General features: G+C 58.5%; 1 protein-coding gene across 1 annotated transcript; it reads left to right on the forward strand.

The window, feature by feature from the left end:
- The first annotated feature begins 497 nt into the window (after positions 1 to 497).
- On the forward strand, positions 498 to 25,125 carry COL8A2 (collagen type VIII alpha 2 chain). The gene is made up of 3 exons (XM_048968994.1): positions 498 to 604; positions 16,901 to 17,080; positions 20,712 to 25,125. The coding sequence occupies exons 2-3, from the start codon at positions 16,918 to 16,920 to the stop codon at positions 22,631 to 22,633; spliced, it is 2,085 nt and encodes a 694-aa protein (XP_048824951.1). The 5' UTR covers positions 498 to 604; positions 16,901 to 16,917; the 3' UTR covers positions 22,634 to 25,125.
- Positions 25,126 to 25,194: the final 69 nt, after the last annotated feature.

Below are 25,194 nucleotides of genomic sequence, written 5' to 3' on the forward strand. Positions count from 1 at the left end.
GACCTGTAGGGCACCAAGGCAGTGATCACTGCGGCACAGCAGGGATGGGGCCGGGGATTGGGGGAGATGGGAGTGACTGCATTTATGGATTGGTTTTGCTCGCTGTCTCCATGCAGTGATTGGGAAGGAGTAACGCCGGGAAAGAATGTGCTGAAAAGTAATAACACGAAAAGTAATTCAAGAAATGAAAGTAAAGAATGAAAGTAAATTGAAATATTAATAAATGTAGAAGCAAGTTAAAAGAAAAGAAAAATAAGAAAGGGGGGGAAAAAAAGAGAAGGAAAAAAAAAGAAAAAAGAAAAAAAAAAGAGGGGGGAAATAGGAAAAAAGAAAGGAGAAGAGGAAAGCCTGCCCGCCGCCCGCCCAGCCCGGCCCGGCCCCTCGCCCCCTCCCGCACTCCCGCACGGCCCCGCTCCGCCCCGCTCCGCGCCCCCCGCACCGCCCCGCGCCCGCAGCCAGAGCGGCCCCGGCCCCGCCGCGCCCGGGGCAGGCTGTACCGTGCCGAGCCGTGCCGACAGGACCCGTGCCGAGCCGAGCCGAGCCGAGCCGAGCCGAGCCGAGCCTGGACGCCCCCCGATGCGATCCTGAGCAGCGCCGGCCCGAGGTAAGGTCGCCCCGCGCTCACCTGCGCGCACGTGTGGCCGCGCTCCGCGCTGAGCTCCGGCCCGGCCGCTCGGCAGACGGAGCGCTGATCGCGCTGATCGCTTTTCCCCGTGCGGAGCGCACCGCGACGGCTCTTCCAACGCTGTGTCCGGGAGAAGCTGTTCGCCCCGGCGCTGCTCTTCAGTTCTTACGAGCTTTTGTCACCCCCGCGTCCCCCCGATCCCGTTCAATCGCTGTCCCGGTGCGACCCGGCGCTGCGCGACCGCATCGCGCTCCGACCTTCGTGCGGGCATTTGTGCGGGCAGAAGGGGCTGGGAACGGGCTGAGCCCTCCGAGGCTGTGCCAGTGCGGGGCTGTGGCTGCCCTGGCTCTATGGGATGCAGCTTCACCCTAAAACATTGCCGCGAGCAGGGGTGGGGCGGGATGGGGGCAGCTCGTTTCCCAACGCTTTGGGCAGAGCAAGGTGCTTCTTGCGTTGAAGAGCTGCTGCTAATTGGCTCCTGCTCCGTCGAGCGTCCCGGCTCTGAGCATTCTCAATGACCCACCGAGATCCCCCCGGCCGTTCCCCGCGGGCGCAGCAATAACCCGCTGCCGCTATTTTCTCATCTGCGGGCGGCTTTGCTACAGGGAACATGTTTAATAAATCATAAGGCCGGTGAATTCCTGGGATTTTTATTGCTTCTGTAAAAATGCAGTTTTGATCTGTCTGCGAGGGACACTGGGAAACAAAGCGGCTCCGTGCGGGGACCGAACCCTGCGTGCTTAGGGCTGGGGGGGAGGGGGCTGCGAGACCCCCACAGGGGCAGTGCCGACCCCAGGGGTGGCACAGTGCTATCCGTGATGCTGGGGCTGAGTGCTGAGCTGGGGATGTGAGTGTCAAGGGGGGGATGTGAGCACGGAGGGGGGGACGCTGCCCCTCGGATACCGCCGTGCTGCTGCAGGCAGCGCGATGCCAGGGAGCTCTGGCAGCCCCAGCCCCAGCCAGGCTTCGGATTACATTTTTCTTCCTCGCCCTATTGCCTGGGGGGGAGAGAAGCAGTGAAAACAAAACTGTTCCGAAAGAAAAAAGAAAGAAAAAGAAAAAAAAAAAAGAGATTCTTGCAGGAAGAATCACCCGGTTTCCATCAGCAGCCGCCCCGGCCCCCCCAGAACCCCGCGCTGCTGCACTGCAGGGTGTGGGGCTCCCTGACACGCCGGGGCAAAGGAATGAAAATAAAGCACTTTTCCCTCTCAGCTCATTCCAGCCGGGGCTGAGGATTGAAGCTGAGAGCTGACAGGGGCTCCTCAGAACTTTGGAAGGTGCTGGCATCAGGGGGGGCTCAGCGCGGAGCTGCGGGAGGTGATGCCACATCGGACCCATCGGGGCCCACGGGTGTCACCGTGCTGGGTGAGCCTGTGCTGAGCTCCTTCCCCTCCATGCCTTTGTTCCAGGCTGTGCAGAGCCTGGCTGCGGGGAGGGAGCTTTCCTTTGTACGAGCATTTAAATTCTTTGCAGTGATTCATATATTCCATTCATATGAAACGCAGTTGTGCGGAGTGTGAATGGGGACTGCTGGGGGATTTTGAAGGCAGTAAGCCCCAGAAGTGTCAGAAGTTATTCACACCTTGGTGAAATCAAGGATATTTCTGTCCGTGGCTCTTGGCAGGGGCTCAGCACAGCCTCGGGTTTTCGGTTTCCCATTCGGAGAGCGGCGCGGGGGGGGCGCAGCGGCGGCCGTCTGCACTGGGGTCACAGCCCCCAACAGCATCCGTGGGGCTTCAGGCACTGCTGGGCTGCTCCTGTGGGGTGGGAGCCTGGCAAAGGGCGAGCATCCCTGCTCCCCTCCAGGGCTGCTCTGCACCCACTGTGCTCATGGGGTTGAGAAATCCCTCCCAAGCAGTGCTGCAGGGGGAATCGGGCTCACAGCAATGGTCAAAGTGTCAGGGGGTCAAGCACGGCCCTGGGGGTATCTGTGTGCTCAGATCAGGATTAGGATCAGGAGCTGGCAGCCCATGCTGGGGGGCAGCGCTCTGGGAGGAACTCAAGCAAAGCAATGATGCCTGAGCCGGGGTGCCCTCAGGTGTGGGGCTGGTGCCCACGGGGGGCTTCTCGTCTCCAGGCAGCTCCACGCAGTGGGTGTGGGGCACTCCTCTGTGAAGGAGCTGTAAGGGAGCCGTATGGCTTTGCAGGGCCTTGTTCCCAGAGGTTTGTAGGGGGCTCAGAGGTTTGTGGGATGCTCAGAGGTTTATAGGGGTCTCGGAGCTGGCGGGCTGTGGGCAGTGCATCGTGCACCCGAGCGCTCGCTGCCTGTGGGCTGTACAGCATCCCCTGCGATGCTGGTTCTCATGCACCTGGTTCCAATGCTCCATCCCTTATAGCATCTGTGACACGAGGGACAGAACTTCCATTGGTGGGTCCCCATGCCCCCGGGTGCTGCGCTGCACCGAGCTCCCCATGTGCTGCACACACGGCGCCGGGCACGGCCACCTGCAGAACGCATTAACCCCATGGAAGGGGCGTGAAGGGCCCTTCCCTTCCCCTTTCTCACACACTCCCCCTGTCATTCTCTCATATTTCAACTTGTCCGCAGCTCGGGAAACGGCAGAGTTTCCATTCCCCTGTGCTAAAGAAAGCGTCTGTGACAACACAACCCAATAGGCCGGGAGGGGAGGGATGAGGAGATGCCAAATTTCAGTTGTTTTTTTTCCCCAGTTCTCCCTCCCAAGCTCTCCCCTCTCAGAGGAGCACAGGCTGTCGGACTGATGCAGATCTCCCCAGCTGTGCTCTGCCCTGGGCACTAATTATGGCAATTAACTGCCTGCCTGGGGAGACTGGGGGGCGCTGGCTCACACCCAGGGCCTCTCTGCCCCTCTGCCCTGCTCTTTCCTGGATATTTTGGGGGTGACCGGAAAATCCCAAGCCCTGCAGGAATCCCATAGGACAGATCCCTGTGGGGCTGCAGGTGATGCCAGCAATGGGGACGTGGCTGAGCCCAACGCCGATGCCAGCAGACACCATAAGCCCCTTTTCCTTCACCTCCTATGTCGAGCCGTCCCTGAGTCACATCCCTGTGCCTCTCCCCCTCCCCGGGGCTGTCTGCTCTCTGCACAACCCCGCGCATCGTCTGCGGACATCAAAGCACTGAGATCAAACCCAACTGCGCGGGGCCTTCTCGGCTGGACGGGTTTCAATGTCCTGAGCACATCTGCTCGGGGTCGTGCCGGGCAGTGCGGTCCGTGGGCTGCAAACCTCGCATGGCTGCGTCCCCGCTGCTGTAGGAGCTGCACCCTTCCTTCCCCACATGTTCCTTCCCCCCCGTGTCCCCTCCGGATCCCCCCAGCAATACTCGCGAGTGCTGCAGACATGAGCTGAGCGTTGGTAGGAGAGCTAGGAAGGGGAAGCAGCTCCGAAGCAGCTGCATGGGGGTGTTCTCCCATCCCCTCAAACATCTGCGGAGGCTCCGTGGCCTCCCGTGGCCCCGGTGTCATCTGAGTTCACGCGGTGCTCAGGAAGGAACCTCCGCCAAATCCCCGGCTGCTGTACAGCAGAGTCTCATCTGCGCTGCCTCCCCCGGGGCCGAGCCGTCCCTCGGTCCCATCCACAGATGTTTGTCCTTAGAGACTCTCCAGGCGCCTCTGTGCAGGACAGGGTTTGGCAGGGAGGGAGAAAGCCCTCTGCATTTCCACCTGCTGCTCTGCGCAGGCAGAGAGGGGATGGAGAGGCGCAGCCGGGGCTCTCCCACTTTGCAGTGAGTGCTCTGCTCTTGCACTGGAGCTCAGTGCTCACAGCCCCATAGCAACGCTGCCATCCTGGGGAGGATACGGCTCCAGGAATGCCCCCAAACTGCAGACCCCAAAGCCCGGGTCTGTGGGGCTGCACCTCCCGTGCAGATCTCCCTTGGCGGCTGCTGAGAGCCTCTTTATTGTTCCCGCAGAGGGTTTTATTTCACTGCTGCCTTCCAAGTTCCCAGGGATCTAAATTGTAAAGAAGGGGTCTTGTAAAGAGCCCCATCCAGATGAATGAGACGATACCTCCGGTATCGAGGTGAGATCGATCCCCTCCTTTATGCACAGACAATGCGGCCGCGGGAGCAAACAAGGACACAGCCTTTCTTCTGGGGCACATTAGCTTAAATCAGAGCCTCCTCTTTGTTCCGCCCTGGAACCAAAGCCCCGCAGCCGGACCGCCTCGTGCCCAGCTCTGCAGCCACGCGGGGCTTCTCCCCTTCCCCACGGCCCTGAGCTGCAGAGGGGCTGCCCCCCAAAGCAGTGCTGGGGGTGCCCCATTGCCACAGAAACAGCTGAGCTTTGGGGTCAGCCCTGCACGCGGCACCTGGTGTGCAAGGCAGCTCACCTGCTCTCAGCCCAGGTTTATTTGAGGGATTCATCAGGGGCTGGGAGCCCGGGGCCGATTTATGGCTTCCCATCAGAATGCTGTGGTTGCACTCAGCTGCTGGGGTTGCATTTTTTTCCCTTGGCGACGCTGGTTCAGCTCCAGCCCCACTCCTCAGGGTGAGAACCCAGAGCCCGGGTGCACATCGGGGCACGTCGCTGCCGAGGGGATATCGGTGTCAGGACATCACAGCAGTGCTGATAAGGCAGCAGAGCCCTGGCACAGCAGGAGCTGCAGAGCTCTGCCCGCATTCCACGTAGCTTTAATTTCACCACTTATCGCCGTGCCTCCTGCTTGCACTGAGCGCCGTGGGGTCAGCAGTGAGCTCTGCCATCCCACCTCTGTGCGAGCCGCCGGTGCCCACCGAGGTTAACTATGTGGGCTTCTGCCAAAGCAGCATATTTTCAGCCTCAAACACGCATTGTCCATGATTTCAGAAAGGTATTCTCTGCACCAGAAACAAGCGCCCTGTTCTTGCTGTATCCTGATAGCACAGCCTGGCACTCCGGGTCCGATCCCCCACATCGGGGCTTTGGGTTACAGCAGCGAGACTTCTGTCTGCTCCCTGCCATTAATCCCAGTCCTCTGGGACCCAGAGAGGTCCCACTGATAACCCCAAAACTTCGCCTGCGCTTTGCTTTGGGTTGATGCATGGTCAGGGATGCACTGAGCATCCTGAGCAGCTTTGGGGCGGGGGGGACTTTGTGGTTGTGAAAGTTCCCCTGTCTGCACGAAGGAAGCTGGCGTGGCTTTTGCTGTTCTGTTTCACCTTTGCTCACCATGGCATCGAGCAGCACGAGCCCCGTGCCCAAGTCCTGCCTCCCTGCCTCCCATTGCACCCACGGTGTTCCTCACCGCAGGTCTCTCTCTTGTAGTTATTTCCCACAGGGTGTGCAGTGTCAGTGCTGAATGCAAACCATGAGCTCAGATGAGCTCCTCCATCAGCGGATGGGCAATGATTTGTCATCATTTTATACCCATACCAGCACTTTCCTCCCCCGAGGGAAGGCCCATGCAGCCTATAGGACTGACCCCGTGCCAAGCCGTGCCCAGGCAGCGCTTTGATGAAACGTGGGGCTCCTAAGAATTAATTTCATTCGAAACATTCTTTTCGTTTTTCTTAAAGCACAGCAAATCCGCGGTGCTTATGGCAGGAATGCACCCGGAGCGCTGCCGGGCAGACCCGAATTCCCCACGGTGCATGGATGGGGTGGGGGCTTCCCTGGTGCCCCCTTCCAGGAGCACACAGGGAGCAGTGCAGCTTCTGCCCTGTCCCACAGCAAAGGAAAGGCTTTTTTCTTCCCCTTGCACACCCAGATTTTGCTGCTTTTCCTGGCAGCCCATCAGCGACGGCAGCTTTGCCCCCTTGGCCTCCAGTCCCTTTGTGGGGTCGGGGTGCAGGCAGAAGCCGCCTCCCCCTGTCTGGCATTTGCAGGGCTGTGGGAGGAACAGCCCCATTTGTCCCAAAGGTCAGGGAAATGCCAGTGAGGCCTCGCTGTGGGTGATTGCCAGGCGGGCAGCAGCAGCTGGTGCTGGGTGCTGTGCTGTCTGCAGGGTGGGACGGATCCGGCGTCGCCTGCTCTGCATGTTGTGCTCCCTGGGGTCTGATCCCGGCTGGGAGGAGCTCACCATGGGCTTTTGGAGCAGCTCTGGGCTGGCTGTGTTGCTTCATTTGGTTACACTGAGTTTTCTCCAATTGGAGACTGGGGAGCGCGGGGCCCCTGACGAGGGCCTTTGGTGAAGCGGGCTGCAAGCTGATCCCCTTTTGTGGTTTTGCTGTTTTGGATGATACAATTTGTTATTCCAAGAACTACCCAGCAAATGGACCCCTATAGGCCAGTCCCCAGAGAACTGTGCTCACCTCTGGGTGGCTGCAGCACCCACAGCCGCGCAGCAGCAGGCAGGGATGGGGGCTGGTTCTGCAGCACCCCGAGCTGGGCAGCTCTGAACCACTTCAGCTGGAGCATCCTCACCCTAGCCAGCATCGCCTCCCATCATGCAGGGATGCTGCTGGCTCCGCTTATGTTGGCTCCGCGGGGCTTTTTCCTGCATGGAGCTGGGCAGGAGCCAGCGGGTTTATAAATAAAAGCATCGGACACCTCTCTGGGTGGTGCTGAAAGTTCCCGAAATAACCTCACAGCCCCGCCAAGGCTCGCGTGGCCGCGATGTTCGGCGTGGGGCAGGGCTGGTTGTGCTGCTCGGTGCTGAGCTCAGAGCTCCATTGGCATCACCCAGCCCAGCACTGCCCCCAGCCCAACCCGCCGCTCCCAGAGCCCTTCCCTGCACCGTTCCCCACACAATAGCTGTTGGGTTGGATGTGGATGGCTTTCTGCTCTTGCATTATTTTCTTTTAGAATTGTCCTCTAGAAAAATAGGATGAATAGGTCGAGTTAATTTTTTCCCCATGTCTCATTGCCGCATGTGAAGTCCCATAAATCCCATGCAGGCCCAGCAGTGCAGCAGCCAGAAACCCAGAGCTCTCCATGGCATGGCGTGCTCAATCCAGGGGCTCTGATGCTGCTCTGTTTCCTAGAACCTTGCTCTCCCCATTTCCTAGAAGGCAGAGACGTGAACACACCCAGGGCTGCTCCCGCGGGCACTGAGTGCACGGGCTGGAATGGCTCTGCCCGGCACCTGGGCCGTTTGCTGCTCGGAGAGGTGCACTGTTTCCCAGCAGTGCCCTGGAGCCGTGCTTTCCTGGCAGCCCGTGGGGTGCCCTGTATGCCTGGGCTCTCTGGATGTCATCCCTGCCACTTGCACAATTTGGTAACAGAGATGGGATTGATGAGCCGCCCGCCTGCCCTGGGGACAGTGCGTCTCCGGAGCGCTGCGCGGTGACGGATTGCCCCGCTCCAGGATCCCATGTGATTTCCAGTCCTCGGAAGGCGCCTGGTCTGAGGTCACAGCCCTGGGCAGGCATGGTGCCTGGCCGCCTCCGCAGCCCAATGGCATCCCAGACCCGTGGGGACGGATGGCTGAATGGTGTCCCGGTGCTTCGTGCCAAAGGACACCGTGTGAAGCGGAGGCGAACCGCGCATTGCCTCATCTCCGCTCCCCTGGCATGGGGCAGAGGTAGCAAAGGGACAGCGAGGGGACGGCCCCCGGCCTCAGCCCCTGCAGCTCCGTCTCGCTGCCAGACTGGTTTATAATGGAAACAAGCAGTGGCCCCAGTGGTGAGGCCGGGCTGGCACTGGGCTGTGCGTGGGGTTTGGGAAGCGGGTGCTGAGCGTGGGCAGAGGGTGGCTCCCGCATGACACCGCCCGGAGCGGAGCTCTGCATGGAAAATAGGAGCTGAGTGTTTTTCCAGCTTGAAGCCTAAACAAAAGGTTTTGTAATAAATGCATCCCTCGGCCCCAGCTCTGCACCCGGCGCTGCCAGGACGGGGGCCAAAGGGCAGAAGTGTCCCATGCCCCTGTGCCACGGGGCACTGCCCCGCGCCACCGCCAGCTTTTGGCTTTTTCATGCAAAACCTGCCCATAAAAGCTCCTTCAGTGGGGTTTTGTGTGCTGTTGGCCAAAGGAGGGTGCAGAAATGTGGGAAGGAGGTGAGCAGCGGGGTGTGCAGACCCATCGGCCCCAGCCAGCCATGCCCAGAGGGTTTGGGCTTCATTTCCTACAAGGAGGGCATGTGGCTGTGTCCTTAGCAGGAACAGAGAAACCCTGCCCACTCATCTGACAGAAACAAGTAGAGTTTGCATGGAGCAAATACTCTGTGTCTTCTTTGCTGATTTGCACCGCTGCTTGAACTCCAGGTCCCACATTTTGCTTGGCTGTGCATCAATGGTCGTAAAGACGGCTGAGTCCGGAGCTTTCTGCTGCACTGGGACACAGGGCCGGCTGCGGTGCTGCCAGACCTTTGAACTCACACACATCTCCCACTTCTCTGCAGCTCTCCAAAACTACTCATTTGGATCCAGCTGCTCCTGTAGCTCCCTTCACAATTCAGGGCCAGAAGTGCTCATTTTCCCCTTGGGACGGTCACTGCTGTCCTCCTCTGCACAGCCACCCAGTGCTCAGCTGATGGAATGAGGACAGACACTGAGGTCTGGGCAGGGGGAGGCTTTGGGACCCAAAACTTTACAGCAGCTGAGAGCAGTGTTTAGATTGCGCTGGGAATTTGGAGCCTCAGTAGTATGGCTTCAGGTAGACAGCTGCAGATTGGCATCACTTGGGGTTTAAGGCTCTGTGTTCAGCCCAGACATCAGTGGTGCACAGAAACGTTGGCCAACACTGGGGACGTGGTGCTGAGCATCAGGGTGGTGGTGCTGGTCAGCACTGGGTCCTGAGGATGGGGTGGGGGGGTCAACACTGGATGGATGGATGGATGGATGGATGGATGGATGGGTGGATGGATGGATGGATGGGTGGATGGATGGATGGATGGATGGATGGATGGATGGATGGATGGATGGATGGATGGATGGATGGATGGGTGGGTGGGTGGATGGATGGATGGGTGGGTGGATGGATGGATGGATGGGTGGATGGGTGGATGGATGGATGGATGGATGGATGGGTGAATGGGTGGATGGATGGGTGGATGGATGGATGGGTGGGTGGATGGATGGATGGATGGATGGATGGGTGGATGGATGGATGGATGGATGGATGGATGGATGGATGGATGGGTGAATGGGTGGATGGATGGGTGGATGGATGGATGGGTGGGTGGATGGATGGATGGATGGGTGGGTGGGTGGATGGATGGATGGATGGATGGATGGATGGATGGATGGATGGATGGATGGATGGGTGGGTGGATGGATGGATGGATGGATGGATGGATGGATGGATGGATGGATGGGTGGATGGATGAGCACTGGGTCAGTGCCTCGACTGAGAGGTTCAGAGGGAGCTGGGAGGTTTGGAGCACTCCCCGGACCCCAGAGAAGCTGGAATTCCCTTCAAGGCTTTCAGCTTTGAGACAAAAGAAATGTGGGAATTACAAAAAAAAAAAATTAAAAAAAAAAAATTAAAAAAAAACTTGAACTGAAAAATCAAAACAGCTGATTCAGTGGTGTCGAAACATCTTGTGACAGTGTCAGACACATTTTTTCCAAACAAGATTCTGGGAAAAATTGAGAAGACCTGATTTTACCCAACTCGCTTCCGTCCCGACGGCTGCGCACGTGCCATAGGGCGCACGCAGCATCTCCCCAGCACAGAACAGAGCTCTGCTGCACTGCTTCACCCCACCATGAATTGAGCTCTGCAGAGAGGGGGGACACAGCGGAGCGCACACAACGCAGTGCCCCCCAGCCTCCCCCCTCCCCATCCTCAGCATGGAGCAAAATGTGAAACCGGAGCCGGCGGCGGCGCGGGGTGGGAGCGCGGTTTCTGGTAGCGCCGTGTCAAAGTTTCCACTGCACACCTCAGGCTTTCTGGGACCACGCGGCGGCTCACATAAATTCAATTACATGAAATAACATAAATGAAGGGTGTCTGAGAATCGCGGTGCGAACGAGCCCGGCACAGATCTGCTCGGGAAGGGGGATGAGGGTGGGTGAAAACGAGTGCTGTGATGGAGCGGGGATGTGGAGCAAAGCGCAGGGGGTGGCGGGGATGGGGACATGCAGGGTGCTGTGCCTCGAGCCACAGCGACGTTTGGGGCTGGATGGGTGCGGGAAGCCATCACACTTTTTAGGTTTTTTTAATGGGTGAATTGACAGAACACAGAAAAAAAGTCACATGCCTTAAACCCATGAAATCCCCCGGCTGAGGCTGGGCTTGTCAGTCATCCTTATAGGGCACAGCGAGGGCAGGGCCAGGCGAGGGGCCCCACTCTGGCTCTGTCCCCCCACAACGCCAGCCTCACACCTGGTGCCATCCCCAGCGCCCCATGGGGACGGGCAGGACGGAGCCAAAGAGGAGCAGTGCCCTGGGGAGCGAGGCCAGCACCTCACTGCCCGGGAACCCAATCCTTCCTGCCCCCCTCCCAGCAGCCGAGGCTCCCGGTCCTGAAATTTATTTTAATGTAAACCTAGCTCTAAGGCAGCTTTTTCTCATTTTTAAACTATTTCATATCAATCCTTGGCCTGACATTTGTTTTCTTTGAATTTGGTGGGGAGCGTGGTCTGCATTGCTGAGGATATCTCCTCAGGAATCTTGGCAGAGGCTGCGCCGTATCTTTGAAGAAAGAGCAAATGCAAAACAGAAGGCCGATATTAGAGGAGCACAAACAAGATTTCCCTGCCCTTACCCCAATACTGGTGGGGCTGTGGGTGCTGGGGTGGCACCACACGTCCCCAGTGTGGGATGAGCCCATAGCAGCCCCAAGTCGGGCAGCGTTTGTGTCCCCAAATGGGGGTCATCTTGGTTTGGGGACCACCAGGTCCTCATCACCCGTAGTGGCACAGAGCAAACACAGGAGGGAATGCATCTGTTGGGGTGGGACAGGGAGCACGGTGGTGCTCAGGCTGGGAACAGTGGGATGCTGCAGGGCACAGGGATTCACCTGGAGGTGTCCCCACAGTGGCAGGAGGATGTGATGGATGGAGCACATCCAGCCCTTGGAAGGCAGTCAGGCACAGGGCTCACTGCTCCGTGCTCAGCACAGAGCCATGGGGAGGGATGGGCTGCCATCTGGGGCTCCCAGCAGTGCTAACCCTGTGACATCTACTGAAGGCTTCCCAGGCACAAACTTGAAGCACATCCTCAGCACCTGCCCAGAAACCAAGTCAGCCCATCCCTATGGGAGCAGACGGATGCGATTACATTTATTTATAAAATATACCATATCAAAGAGGGGGGGAAAAAAGCACTCTGGAGGAGGAGTGAGAAGTGCCAAGCCACTTTGCCCAGCCTCAAACCAGCGCTCAGCCTTTGGGGCTCAGCTGTGGCTTTGGCCAGGGTGTAGGCAAGTGGCCACAGCTCTCTCTGGCCCCCAGCAGCCCCACAGCCCCCAGCACTACCTGTGGCTCAGCTTGTGGGCGATGCTGGGACCTCAGTACCCCCAAACAAAGTGCAGGGACTGAGCCCCAGTGATGCAGGGGCAGGTGCAGCAGGGTGCTGAGCAGGTGCCTGGGATTTGAGATGCTCAGGGCTGATCCTGTGCAGCTGTTGGTTTGGTGTTCCCATACCACTGCAAGGAAAAGGAGCAGTGCTGAGAACCTGCAGCAAATAACAAAATGCCTTCAAAGCGCCCACATTGCTCAGCATGGCTGGGCAGCATCTCCCACCCTGCAGAACCAACCTGGGGCCCCAGTGTGGGACAGCACAGCACAGCTTGTAGGGCTGAAGGCTCCAGCCTGGACTAGAGCACACTGTCACCAAACCAGCATGCACAGCTCTGGTTCAGGGTGATAGTGCCCAGCAGGTGATGCACAACATGGATGTGACCCCATTGGCACCACCACCCTCACTGAATGGCACTCAGCTCCCAGTCTACAGCAAGCCTTTGTTTTTGGGAAGGCACCATTCTACCAGGAGGAGGAGGAGAGGGGAAGAAGAAGGGAAGGAAAAAAAAAAAAAAAAAGAAACCCCACAAAAATGTCTTCATAACAGGAAACGTCTCATAAAATACCTGTGGTTTGGCATGTGCAGTCTGGCTGGTCCAACTATGCACCTGGCAGGCAACCCTGCTATTAGTGCTGCACAGTCTGAGATTTGGCAGAGCTGGGTTGGAGCCGGAGCCCTTCGTGGGGCTGGGTGCAGGGGGACGTGCCCACAGGTCACATAGATCCCTGTGTCCCCTAAGGGTGCAGAGAGGCAGACTGAGCCCAAAGCGGAGCACCCTACACCCAGCTGCAGAGCAGACCCAGCATGCTGCTTTTAAGTCCTGAGCAGTTCTAATTGGCTGAGCACAGCTGGGTGAGGAGCTGCTCTTCATGAGCCCAAAGGCGTGCTCCTTGTGCGGAGACCTGCAGCACTGCCAGCACCCACATGGCCGGGATGCATCGCACTGTGGGCACAGCGTTGCCAACACCGCTCTGTGCAGCAGTCAGGACCCACCTGCTGCTGGATGCAGCGAAACAGCAGTTAGTGATAAGGGCCATAAAAGCAGAAGCACCACATTTGGACACATTGGGGCACTAGTTTTCCGTGCTGATCTCCATCCCCACCAACACACATCCACAGCTCTGTAGGCACTGCGGTGCCACCATCACAGTGTGCATCAGCCGTGATCAGCCCTGGGTTTTGACAGCTGGGGGTGAGGGATTAAGGCCTGAGCTGTGCCCTGTGGCAGGCTCACGCCTTGCTGCTCTGCGGCACACGCACACCCAGGGTCACTAATCCGCCTTAGCTGACCCCTGACCCCACAGCTGTGGGATCAACAGTGGCACCAACATCGGTGTCAGCATCGCTGCAGGGATCCAGGCTCCTTGGCACCACGGGCAGCGTGCATTATGTGCATCCATGCCACGTCCCATGTGTCATCCTCTGGAACATCGCTTTGGGGCAGGGTGTCCTTCCCTCTGCTCCCTGTTGCACATGGCCTGGGTGTGCAGGGAGGCGAGTCAGGACGGGGAGAAGCTCCCAGCGTGGGGTTTGCAGCCATCTCTGCAGCAGCTGTGCACAGTGCAGCTGGTCGGAGTGCAGCTTCCTGCAGCCCTGTGCTCACAGCCTTCCAACTCGTCCCGCTGCAGCCCTGCTCCTCGCCGTGCCCCGAGCTGCCCCGTGCGCTCTGATTGCCTGCGATCGTTGTTAGTGCAGCAGGAGTTAATTAGCACGGAGCCCCCAGCTCTGCAGTTAATTTGGCTGCAGCCCCTGCCTGGATCGGAGTGCAGTGTGTGGACACAGCCAGCACTGACTGCAGCACGTTGTGAGCTGTGGTGACTGGGCCAAAGGGCAGTGCAGCGTGCTGTGCCACATCGTGCCATGCCATGCCAGGCCATGCTGTGACATTCCATGCTGCACCATGCTGGCCAAAAACTGTGGTGATGCCGTGCCGCGTTGTGCCATGCTGTGTCATCTGATGTGACGCCACGTCGTGCCGTGCTGTGCCATGTGATGTGGTGCCATGCTGTGCTGTGCCACACCGTGCCGTGCCTCTCTGTGCCATGCTGTGCAATGCGATGCCATGCCAGGCTGTGCTGCAGCAAGCAGTGATGCTGTGCCACGTCACGCCACACTGTGCCATGCAATAGGATGCTGTGCCACGCCGCGCTCTGCTGTGCCGTGTGATGCCGTGCCGTGCCAGCCCTGTACTAATGCCAGACATGGGTGCACCAGGGCAGCAGGAAGCTGTGTGCAGATGGGGTGGGATGTTTTTCTTTCGTCAAAGAAAATGTTTTCTTGTTCCCTCTGATGAAGGCCGGGCGAGGCCCTGGATCCGCGCGGCGCGTACAGCAGCTTTTGGCTGCGATCCGGCGTCATGCATTAGGGGCTCTCCGTGCCAAACTTCTCCCCGCGCTCCTGCGCTGCTCGGCCGTGCGCTGCTTTGGCTCCCACAGCCCGTCCTGCGGAAACACCATGCTCACTCTGCCTTTCAATAGCTCACTTTTCGTTTTCGCCTCCTTTTATTATTATTTTTAAAGCACGCGTAGCACAAACCCAATCATTTGCCTCCTGCTGGAGTCCATCCAGCCCCGTGTTGGGCTTGGAAATCCTCCCTGCTGTATTTTTTATTGCAAATGACCGGGGATGGAGCTGCTGGATGGGACCTGGTGGCGGCCAAGTGCAGCCCACCCACGTGCTGATGCTGCCCAAGCTTTCTCCTTGCAGTGTCCACCCAGAGATGGGGGACGTGTTTTGCTATGCAGTGCTGCACCCATCCCCATGCTCAGTTATCCCCGTGCCCGAGCACATGGCACAGGGATGGGCACGGAGCAGCCCATCATGAGCCCTCTTGGTGGCTCATGAATGTGGCCAGAGGTTGGTACAGCTCCGATAGGATCCAGGGCTGGATTCGGGATTGCTGTGCCCAGCATTGATGGGGCTTTTACTGCTGTGTTTAAACAACTCCTCCTCTTCACTGACCTCCAACCACAAGCGCAGGTCCCCCGCAGACCGCCTATATTGACTTAAAAATAATTAGCCTCGGAGTGAGCGGGCGCTGCGCTGCCTGCTGGCCCCGTCATTAATATTTAAATAACAGCAACCATAAATCAGCCACAGCCCTATGAACAAGTGCGGGGTTGTGTGAGCGGGGCCGCGCCGGGGGCTGGGACATGGGGCTGGGGGCGAAAGCAGAGAAGGTGCCGGTGCTGCACCGGATGGTGCTGGGAGCACAAGGCACAGCCTGTCTGCAGGGCTCCCCTGGCCCCACTCTCCTGTGAGAACAAGGTGACACTTCTTGTCTCGGCTCTTGGACTCAAAGTGTGAGATTTTTCTTTCCCTGGTGCTTTCATTGCGTGCCAGGGGTTTTTAACACGTCCTGCTCACGCGGTGCTGGGGGAGTGCAGCGGCTGTGCGCTCTGAAGCTGTGCCAGGGGGCTCTGTGCTGTGCCAGGGGTCTCTGTGCCATGCCACCACGCCATACCAGGGGTCTCCACACTGTATCAGGGGTCTCTGTGCCATACCAGAAATCTTGGTGCCATGCCAGGGGTCTCCGCATTGCACCAGGGGTCTCCATGTCATACCAGAGGTTTCTGTGCCGTACCAGGGCTCTCCGTTCCATAACAGAGATCTCTGTGCCATACCAGGGCCTTCAGGTCATCTCCCCACAGCTGGGAGCATGGGGACCATCCCTGCTGGTGGCACCCAGCTGGCTCCTGGCCCTATGGGAGGAGCAGCTCTGGCTCACAGCGTCCAAAGGATGGACCCATTGCGCAGCTGCTAATAGCAATTAATCAGCGCTGCGTAACGCAGCTCTTGGGCATGAAAGAGCCTCAAACACACTGCGCGCACTTTATTCATCATAGAGATCTCCAGATGTCTCCCTTTGGTTGTTATGAAGTCACCAACTGCAAGGACTGGGTGTTGTGGGACCTGCAGCCCCTGGTCCCAAACCTCATCCCATCCCACGGGGCGAAATCGCTCAGCTGTATTAAGGGAGAGCACACATCCCCTTCTGCTCTGGCACTGCTCCCAGGGAGTGGGACAGCCAGGAGCATCCCATGGGGACACTGTGTCACGGGGGGACAGGGCTGGGTAAGGCCTGGGTGCCAGAGAAGAAAGATGGGGAAGGAGGGGATGGGGTGAAGTCAGAGCCAGAGGCACGGGGGTCATTCCAGGTAAGGCAAACAAATAAATAGCTGATTCAGGGGTTTGTTCTCCTCTTTTATTTAGCAGAAACCGTATTTTTACAGCTGCAATCCCTTAAAATGGGATTTTTCCCCCCCTTACACAGATCCCTGTAAAATAATGCTTCATAAAGAGAAGCGTTCCTCTGCTAAACCCCACAGACAGACAGCAGCACGGCGCTCCTCCTGCACTGCCCAGCACCACGCAGAACCCGTCCAACACCTGTCCAGGGAGCAGCCCTGTTCCCTCTGCTTAATTGCTTTAATTTTATTTGTGTTGATGTATTTATTTCTCCCCTCTGCGCCGCAGCTTTCTTCTTTTTCTCACTGCTGTTTCAGCAAAAAACATCCAGGAAATTCCGATGAAATCCCAGCTGCAGCAGCCCTGCCCCGGCGGGGAGAGGCGAAGAAGGGCTTAATGCTCATTAATTACCACCACGGGTCAATTAATGCGAGGAGGAGGGAAACAACCAGCAAAGCTCCTTGCCATCACGTGTTCTTTAAGCTTCCAAAAATAAGTGCAAATCAATCTGGCAATGAAAACGTGGCTGGGGGAGAGGTGTCTGTACAGCTGTTTGCATCCAATAAAGCAGGCGCTTCAGGCTGGGGCTGCTGCTCCCACAGGGGTTTTCCACGCACCCAGGGGTGCCTAAAACAACGGGAAATGGCACTGGGGGGGGTTCTGCTCCCTTTGGGGCCTTTCCTGGAGGGCTGGCTGTGCGCTGCTCACCGATCCTCACGGGATGTGGGGCTGCGCATCGCGGTGCTGCCGGGGCCCCCCCTCACTGCTGCTCTGTCCACAGGAGCGTTGTGGAACAGGATGCTGCCGGACGCTGCGGTGCTGCTGCTGCTGCTGCTGCTGGTTGGCCTTCGTGCAGCGGCGGCGGGAGGAGCGGCCGGATACGCGCAGGTCAAGTACATGCAGCCCATGGTGAAGGGGCCCCTGGGACCCCCGTTTCGGGAAGGCAAAGGGCAGTACCTCGGTAAGGGGCGCGCTTGGAAGGGTTGGGAGGGTGGGGGTGATGCTGACTGCGAGAGCAGGAGACCTGCCTGCAGCATCCCATAGCGCCCCATGGCATCTCGCTGCATCCCTCAGCCGCTAAGCTCTCCCCATCACACCCAAACCCCACAGTCAGTGCCCTCTGAGCACTTCCACCCCTCAAAAAAGCCCAGGGGATTGCAGCAGAGAGAAGCTGAGCCCCTTGGCTCAGGCAGCGGGGGTCTCCTGGTTCCTGCCCTGTGCCCCTCCTGGTCACATCCCCCGGTGTCTCACTCTGGGACCTTGTGTAGGAAGCAGCCCCACAGCCCTTTGCTCTCTTCCTCCCATCCTGCCCATTTGCAGTGGCTCTGGGCTCATCCTCCACCTATCCTGTTTCCCTGTCTGTGTTTCACACCAGCTGGGAAAGGAGAGAGGGCCAAGACCCGAGCTGGGAGACCCAGCCCAGCACAAAGAGAACAAGTGAGAGTGATTTCCTCTGCCACACGTGTTAAATCAATCCCCACCAGGCGACATGTGCTGCTCGCAGGGGCAGAGGCGCTGAGGTCATTGCAGGGAGCAGCCAGCCCAGCTGCAGCTTCCAACCGAGCCACAGCCCTTCATAACTGCTGGCTTTGAGCTGCCCTGCTTCCACCTTGTCTGCTTCCACAGAGTGCACGCACATCCTGCCTGCTTCCATGCCCTGCATGTATGCATGCACTCCCTGCTTGCCTTTGCTGCAGAGCCCTGCTCTCTTTGTGCCCAGTCGTGCAGCACAGAAGGCACAGGTGGGTCCATCAGTGACCAGACCCAGAGGTTATCAGCACTCGTTAACTCCACACCCTCTCTGCAAACAGCTAGCATTGAGAGTGGCTGAGTTCCTGCAGCATTTCTTGGCACAGACCGCATGCCAAGGGACCCTAACCCAGCACCCAGGTGATATCTGCAAGTCACGATGGGGGAATGACAAGTGTGACCGAGCCCTACCTTTGGTACCATCACAGCATCTCCCTCTGGAACCAGCCTCTAGGATGGGGCAGATCCCTTGGGCAGTCCAAGCAGTTAACAGCCACCAGGACCCCCCGGGCTCACTCAGAGCTGGACCCTCCAGGAAGCCCAAGTGTTGGCTCTGGGAGGAGGAACTGGAGAAAGCTCAGCTGCCGGTGGCTGATTTACTGCTGGGAGGAATGGCTTATCAGGAGTTCAGCTCAGCACATGTGTCAGAAAACACACAGCAAAACCTGGAGCTGAAGTGTGCTGGGAGCCCCCGCTCCCTGCCCCCTTCTCAGCTGTTATAGAGCTGCTCTCTGAATCCCAGCCAGAGACACAACCTTCCAGCACAGCCTCACCAAAGAGCAGCACTTCAGCTGCTGATGGGCCTGGATTCAATATCTCCCTGCTGCTTTTCCTGCTTTTTTCCTCCTCCTTCCCCACACGTCAGGGCGGCTTGTCCTACCTCTATGCAGTGGTGGAACAAGCATGCTGGGGGGCAGCACGGGTGCCAGGCTGGAGTGGGCACAGAGCCACACCGATTCAGGACAGAGCAAAGCAAACAGTACGTGGAGGGACCCTGCTGAGCCCCCCAGCTTTCTCTGCCCAAAATAACAATGGGAAAGATGGAGGCAGGTGGGAATACCGGTAGCTCCCACATCCCTCTGAGCTCCTGTATAACGGCTCCCTTGGCAAGGCACATCCCTGCTGGCTCCCTGCCCTGCTCAGGACACAGGGCCGTGCCAAGCACTCTGGTACTCCCAAGCCCGATGTAGAGCCTGGGACCCCAATGTGGGGAGGAGCAGGGCCGGTCTTTGGGGCTGCTGGTGCCACCTAGTGAGACGGACAGGGCTGCCTGCCCCGGGGTGCTGAGCAATAGAGTGCCTCCCCCTCCCCAAATAGAGTCCAGGGTGAATGGATGCAGCCGCGGGCAGGGGACGGCCACTAGGATCCATACAGCAGTGCCCACGCGCAGCGGGGCCGAGGTGAGAGCTCGCAGAACTCCTTCCCCTTCCCCTGCCCCAGCTGGCTCGGAGCATCAGCATTCATGGCAGCTTTGTTCATGCTTCGAGGGGAACACATAACCCCATGCTGCTGCTGTGAAATGCAGAGCTCCGAGACATGCGTCTGTGGTAAGACATGGGCTTTTGAAATCGGATACCGCCGGGGCTGCAATGTCCCAGTTTCTCCCCACTAACGTCCCCGGTTTGGTTTTCCCGTCTGCTTTTTGGCCGCCTGCACGCTGGCAGCCCATGCCTGGCGTTCTGCTGTGCTGCGCCGTGCGGCTGCGTGCGCGCGCTTCTCTCTTCCATGGGCTCAGCTGTAGATCCTTGTTCTGATCCCATGCAAAATGACCTAGAAAATTAATTCTTTTCAAACCGTGGCAAGAGGGAAAAAATAAAACCGGGTTGGGGACGGGGGATGAGGGGAAGGGGGGGGGGAGGAAACACATTGAAATCATTTTCCGGATAAAAATTTTTCCAGAATTCAAGCCCCAGAAATGTGCCTTAGTGCAGCACTTCATGTCTCCCTGCTTTCCCACACCGCTTTCTGGGGTGAGGAGCAGAAACCCAGCAGCAATGCCAGGGCAGATGAGCATTTCCTTAACGCGTGCTGCCAAGTGCCCTGTGCTGCAGCACAGCGCGTGGGCCTGGCTGAGCGGTGGGGATGAGCACTGAGAATGCTTCCATCACCAACAAACACTGGGCACCCAGCTGGGACACAGCCATGGTGCATTGCTGCTCTCAGCAGAGGCGAACTGCCGCTGTTATGCTTCTCATGTGTCTCAAATCCCCCCGGATCTCCTCCTGCTGACCAGGGGGGGATCAATGCATTGGCAGCTGCTGCCCTGCTCTGAGCTGGGCTGGGTGAGCTCGAGGTGCTGAGGTCTCTGCCCTTCACATTTCTCGTGGCGGTCCTGCCAAGCATTCCCTTCATTCTGAGCTTCCCCAGAGGGATTTTGCTGCGTTCACCCTTTCTCACCCATTCTCCATGTCATGTGTTGCAGCACCCGCCTGCACTCAGGGGGTGATTTATGCTCACGTCTGCGCTTTTCGCGCGTAGCTGCGGTGGGCATGTAATCCAGCCCCTGCTCGCTTTGTAGTCTCTCAGCCCATTACTTTCTTTCTTATATCCGTTTGCAAAAGAGCTCTATAAATTCTTGAGATGTCAGGCGGCGGCGGCCCGCTCCCAGCTGGGCTGACTCACTTGGACGCGGTCGGGGCTGCGCTTCCCTCGCAGCTATTGGAGCTTTTCCTCCATCCTCAGCGCTTTTTCCTTTGTAAGTTTCTCTCCACCTCGCTGGACGGCGGAGCGGGGCCAGAGAACAGCATTGGCGTGTCTTAACGAATCACCTCTCTGGGTTCTCAAGAACATGTCAGCGTTTTCTTTTTAATCCCAAAGGAGACCCAACCATGCGTGGGTCTCCAGGCCTCAACCCATGCGGGAATCATTCAGGTTGAAAAAGCCCTCTGACATCACCCAGTCCAACCCCAACCCATCCCACCGTGCCTGCTGACCGCATCCCTCAGCCCCAGCATGTGGCAAAATGGAGGTGCAGCCAACTGGAGGCACCCCGACACGGCAGCCTGACGTGTCCCCCGCCGGCTGCCGCCCCAGTAAAGCTCCGTGCTCTCTTCTCTCTGCAGACATGCCGCCGCTGCTGCCCATGGACCTCAAAGGGGAGCCAGGACCACCTGGGAAGCCTGGCCCACGTGGCCCCCCCGGACCCCCCGGCTACCCAGGAAAGCCAGGCACAGGGAAGCCAGGCATGCATGGTCAGCCAGGGCCTGCGGGGCCCCCTGGCTTCTCCGGCATTGGGAAACCTGGCATCCCAGGACTGCCTGGCAAAGCGGGTATGAAGGGGATGCCTGGAGCCAAGGGTGAGCCTGGTATGCGGGGAGAGCAAGGGCCCAGAGGACTGCCCGGCCCCCCAGGGCTGCCAGGGCCCGCTGGCATCTCAGTCAATGGGAAACCAGGACCCCAGGGCGGCCCAGGGCTGCCAGGGTTTCGGGGTGAGCCTGGCCCCAAAGGAGAGCCAGGACCCCGTGGGGAGAGAGGGATGAAGGGTGAAAATGGGGTGGGGAAACCAGGGCTGCCAGGGCCACGGGGCAATGGTGGCCCTCCTGGCCCTGCGGGGCCACCAGGACCTGTCGGCGTTGGCAAACCCGGCCTCGATGGGCTGCCTGGCGCGCCGGGGGAGAAGGGTGATATGGGCCCCCCCGGGGGGCCAGGGGTCAGTGGGGAACCCGGCCCTGCGGGGCCACGGGGGCCGCCTGGCATCGATGGGATCGGCGTCCCCGGTGCCGCAGGGGTGCCAGGGATACAGGGCCCCATGGGGCCAAAGGGGGAACCGGGCATCCGCGGCCCCCCCGGTTTGCCAGGCGCCACAGGCTACGGGAAGCCAGGCTTGCCCGGCCTCAAAGGAGACCGCGGGCAGCCCGGGGTGCCGGGAGCCATTGGCGATAAAGGGGAACCCGGAGTCGATGGTGAGCCGGGCGAGCAGGGCCCTGCCGGCGTCATCGGGCCACCAGGCCCACCAGGGTCCACAGGGCTGCCGGGCAAGCACGGGCTGCCAGGCCCTAAGGGCGACGTGGGGCCCAGCGGGCCGCCGGGAATGCCAGGGATGCGAGGTGACCAGGGCCCGAATGGCTTCGCAGGGAAACCAGGAGTACCAGGAGAGAGGGGTCTGCCCGGCTCACAGGGCCCCCCCGGCCCAGCGGGCCCCAAAGGAGAGCCGGGGTTCATCGGCCTCCCTGGGGTGCCGGGGTTGACGGGCGGCCCCGGGCCCAAAGGGGACGGTGGGATCCCGGGGCAGCCGGGGCTGAGGGGCCCCTCTGGCATCCCCGGCTTGCAGGGACCTGCAGGGCCCATGGGGCCTCAGGGGCTGCCAGGGCTCAAAGGGGAGCCGGGGCTGCCCGGTGTTCCCGGCGAGGGGAAGATGGGCGAGCCTGGCGTGGCCGGCCCCATCGGTCCACCAGGAATGCCAGGAACACCGGGGCTCAACGGGCCGCCCGGCCCCCCCGGGCCTCCTGGGCCACCGGGAGCACCGGGGGTGTTTGACGAGACGGGCATTGCGGGGCTGCATCTGCCTGACGGCGGCGTGGAGGGCGCCGTGCTGGGCAACGGCAAGCCGGGCAAGCCGCAGTACGGCCGCGGGGAGCTCTCTGCCCGCATCGCGCCCGCCTTCACCGCCATCCTCACCTCCCCCTTCCCGGCGTCCGGCATGCCCGTCAAGTTCGACCGGACTTTGTACAACGGGCACAACGGCTACAACCCGGTCACAGGGATATTCACCTGCCCCATCTCCGGCATCTACTACTTCGCCTACCACGTGCACGTCAAAGGGACCAACGTCTGGGTGGCTCTTTATAAGAACAACGTGCCCGCCACCTACACCTACGATGAGTACAAAAAGGGCTACCTGGACCAGGCGTCGGGCAGTGCCGTGCTTGAACTGAAGGAGAACGACCAGGTCTGGGTGCAGATGCCCTCCGACCAGGCCAACGGGCTGTACTCCACGGAATACATCCACTCCTCCTTCTCTGGGTTCCTGCTTTGCCCCACATAACGGCTGTTGGGCGCATTTCCTTTCCACACACTTTAGCCATAAACTGTCATTTTTTTTTTTGGTTGTTTTTTTTTTTTTTTTTAATTTTTTTTTTTTTAATGAATACAAAAAGAAAATCACTGGGAAGAACGCGCAAGCCGTTGTCGCGGGACATTGCTTCACGCTGTTTGATCCATGAGTCGAGAGGGTCATCAGAAAGGAGAAGTTTTTCTTTCTTCCTTTCTTTTTAGGGGCAGGAGGAAGGGAGGGAGGGAGCAACTTTCTCAGCAAAGTGTATTTGGAATAGATTTTCCCCTAGTGACTGCACATCAAACACAGGAACTCGCTTGGGATGGCAAGGATCTGGTAATGCAGCCTGTTGCTCCGTGATCCAGAGAGGACTGGAGCGGACCCCTCCAGTCTACAATTAGTGCCCTCGTTTCCCATTCTGAGTTCAGTCAAATAAAGGCAGCCGATGTGGTGGACGGTGTGTTTGCTAACCAGCACGGGGTCCCAAGCACTTACCACAAACGCATACAGCAGCAGAGATCCTTGCTGGGTTGAGGATTTCCTTCCCAAACCATCCGATGTCCAAGTTCCAGTCTCCCTGATGCCTGTTTCTTCAAGCTGCTTTGAAGCAGTGTCTGATTCACTCCGGATCCAGTGTGGTTGGATTTACAATCAGAGAACGTGGAACACTATGCATAAGCACCTTCTTAGAATAAGTAAATATTATTTTTTAGCCCTTCCCCAGCATATTTAGGAACGAAACCATCCAGGCATCGGCCTCTGGGAGGACGACAGCCTGTTGCAGGGACACTGGGACCCTTGGGTCCTCTCTCGCGTTAACCCAGCAAGCCTGAGAGCTGCTCCTATCCCGCACGTTTCTCTGCAGCCCAAAGGCTTGGCCTCGCAGCACGTCTCTCCATCCAACACAACGGCGCTGCATTGTGCCAGCAGATGGAGTTCAGCTTTCCTGCAGGTGCCAGCCTGCTTGTGCTGTCCCACTCCTTCACCACGCGTCAGCTTTCACACTGGTGTTTCCCATCTTCTCTTTCTTTCAACCGAGGAGCAGCCATCACTCCGACCTTCCATTCCGTCGTCACACAGCGGTGCTATGACCTACTTAACGAAGTTACGTACAAGCGTAGTGCAATATGGTTCTGTGAATGCGCCGTGCCGGGTGCGTTCCTCTGCTAAAACATTCCCATTTGTCATTGCCACTTTGTTCTCTAATGCTTGAAGATGTCACCGACCCGAACAGGAGCTGCAAGGTTTTGGGGAAGGAACGTGGGATGCTGACCACGTGGCTGCTCTGTCCTTGCTGGCGGGAGGAATCAAACTGATGCTTTGCAGGTTTTCTCATGGCAGAGCAGCAATCGCCGCTTGCACGTAGAGAAAAGCAGTTCTCATCCCAGGAAGCTGCATGCTGCTGGAGGCAATCCGCTGCGTGTCCCTCTGCAAGGGAACGTCCCCGAGGAAACAGCAACGATTTGGTCACCAGCTGAGCAGCTGGCAGCCTTACATTTCCCTAAAGCCTTCTCTATGGCCAAAGAAACAAAATGTAGCAAGAATGAGACTTGGGACTGTTCTTCAGATGGACTGTACAAAATATTTAAACAACTTTTTTCTTTTTTTTTTTTTGGTTGGTTGTGTTCTTTTTCTTTTCCTTAAGCCTGTCACATGTTTCTGCCTCTTGCCATGCAGGGCTTCCCCATAAAAGCACCCCGGCCCTGCATAGAACAAACACGAAGGAGGTGTAAAGCTGAAGGGGCAGCAGCTGGGGCTGGCGTCCCTCCCCACGGTGGTTTTGCTCCGTGCAGAGCTGCAAGTCGTGGCGTGATGAAACTTTCTCAAGTTGAAACGCAGCCCCAGAGCTCTGATGCCACTGGACCTCGTAAGTCCTGGAAGCAGGGAGGTGCCAGGCCTGCTGGGTTCTGCTCACAGCCGGTTATTTCCCAGCAGGAACAGGAGCCAAAAAAAAATACCCAAAATGTCAAAGTGGAAGCTCGAATGCTTTCCTCAAAGCTGGGAGGAGGGCTCAAGGACAGAGCCTGTGTCTCTGGGTCTCCTCCACTGCAGTGATTCCTGGGGATACAGCACAGACTGGAGCTGCTGAGGTGGGATCCCAGCACGCTGCTCTGCAGCACAGTGATGTGCACAGTACCTGCAGGAGGCCAGCAGCTTCCATGCGCTCCCAGCTGCAAGCTCAAGTCCTCTTCCTCAACAAAGCGACTTATTTATACTGTGTTCTAACCTACATTCAGCCTTTCTGCTCTGTTCTGGTTTACCGCACACGTCGTGTTCTGGCAAGAAAAAAAGACACTGTCACCAAAAAACCAGGATCCCCTGAGCGCTGTAGATATTGTTTTGCAACCTCTCCCTTCACACGCACAGCCATCAACCGTCACCAACCTGCATCAGCTGCTGCATGCAGAAGCAGAAAGGCAGAGCTGTGACACACGCACACACGTGGGCTCCGAGAAAGAAGCAGAGGACGAGGGGCTGCTCAGCAGGCCAGGAAGGTGTTCTGCAGGACTGAGCGTGTGAGATCCGCCAGCAGGAAGGGCTGCTGTGCGGTG

Source organism: Lagopus muta, chromosome 23 (assembly GCF_023343835.1).
Source record: "Lagopus muta isolate bLagMut1 chromosome 23, bLagMut1 primary, whole genome shotgun sequence".
Taxonomy (NCBI): Eukaryota; Metazoa; Chordata; class Aves; order Galliformes; family Phasianidae; genus Lagopus; species Lagopus muta.

Bases quoted from the DNA above. Each gene is read 5' to 3' on its own strand.
- COL8A2 (XM_048968994.1), top strand. From the start codon at position 16,918: ATGCTGCCGGACGCTGCGGTGCTGCTGCTGCTGCTGCTGCTGGTTGGC. The intron at 17,081-20,711 runs GTAAGGGGCGCG...TTCTCTCTGCAG, and splicing joins AGGCAAAGGGCAGTACCTCG to ACATGCCGCCGCTGCTGCCC.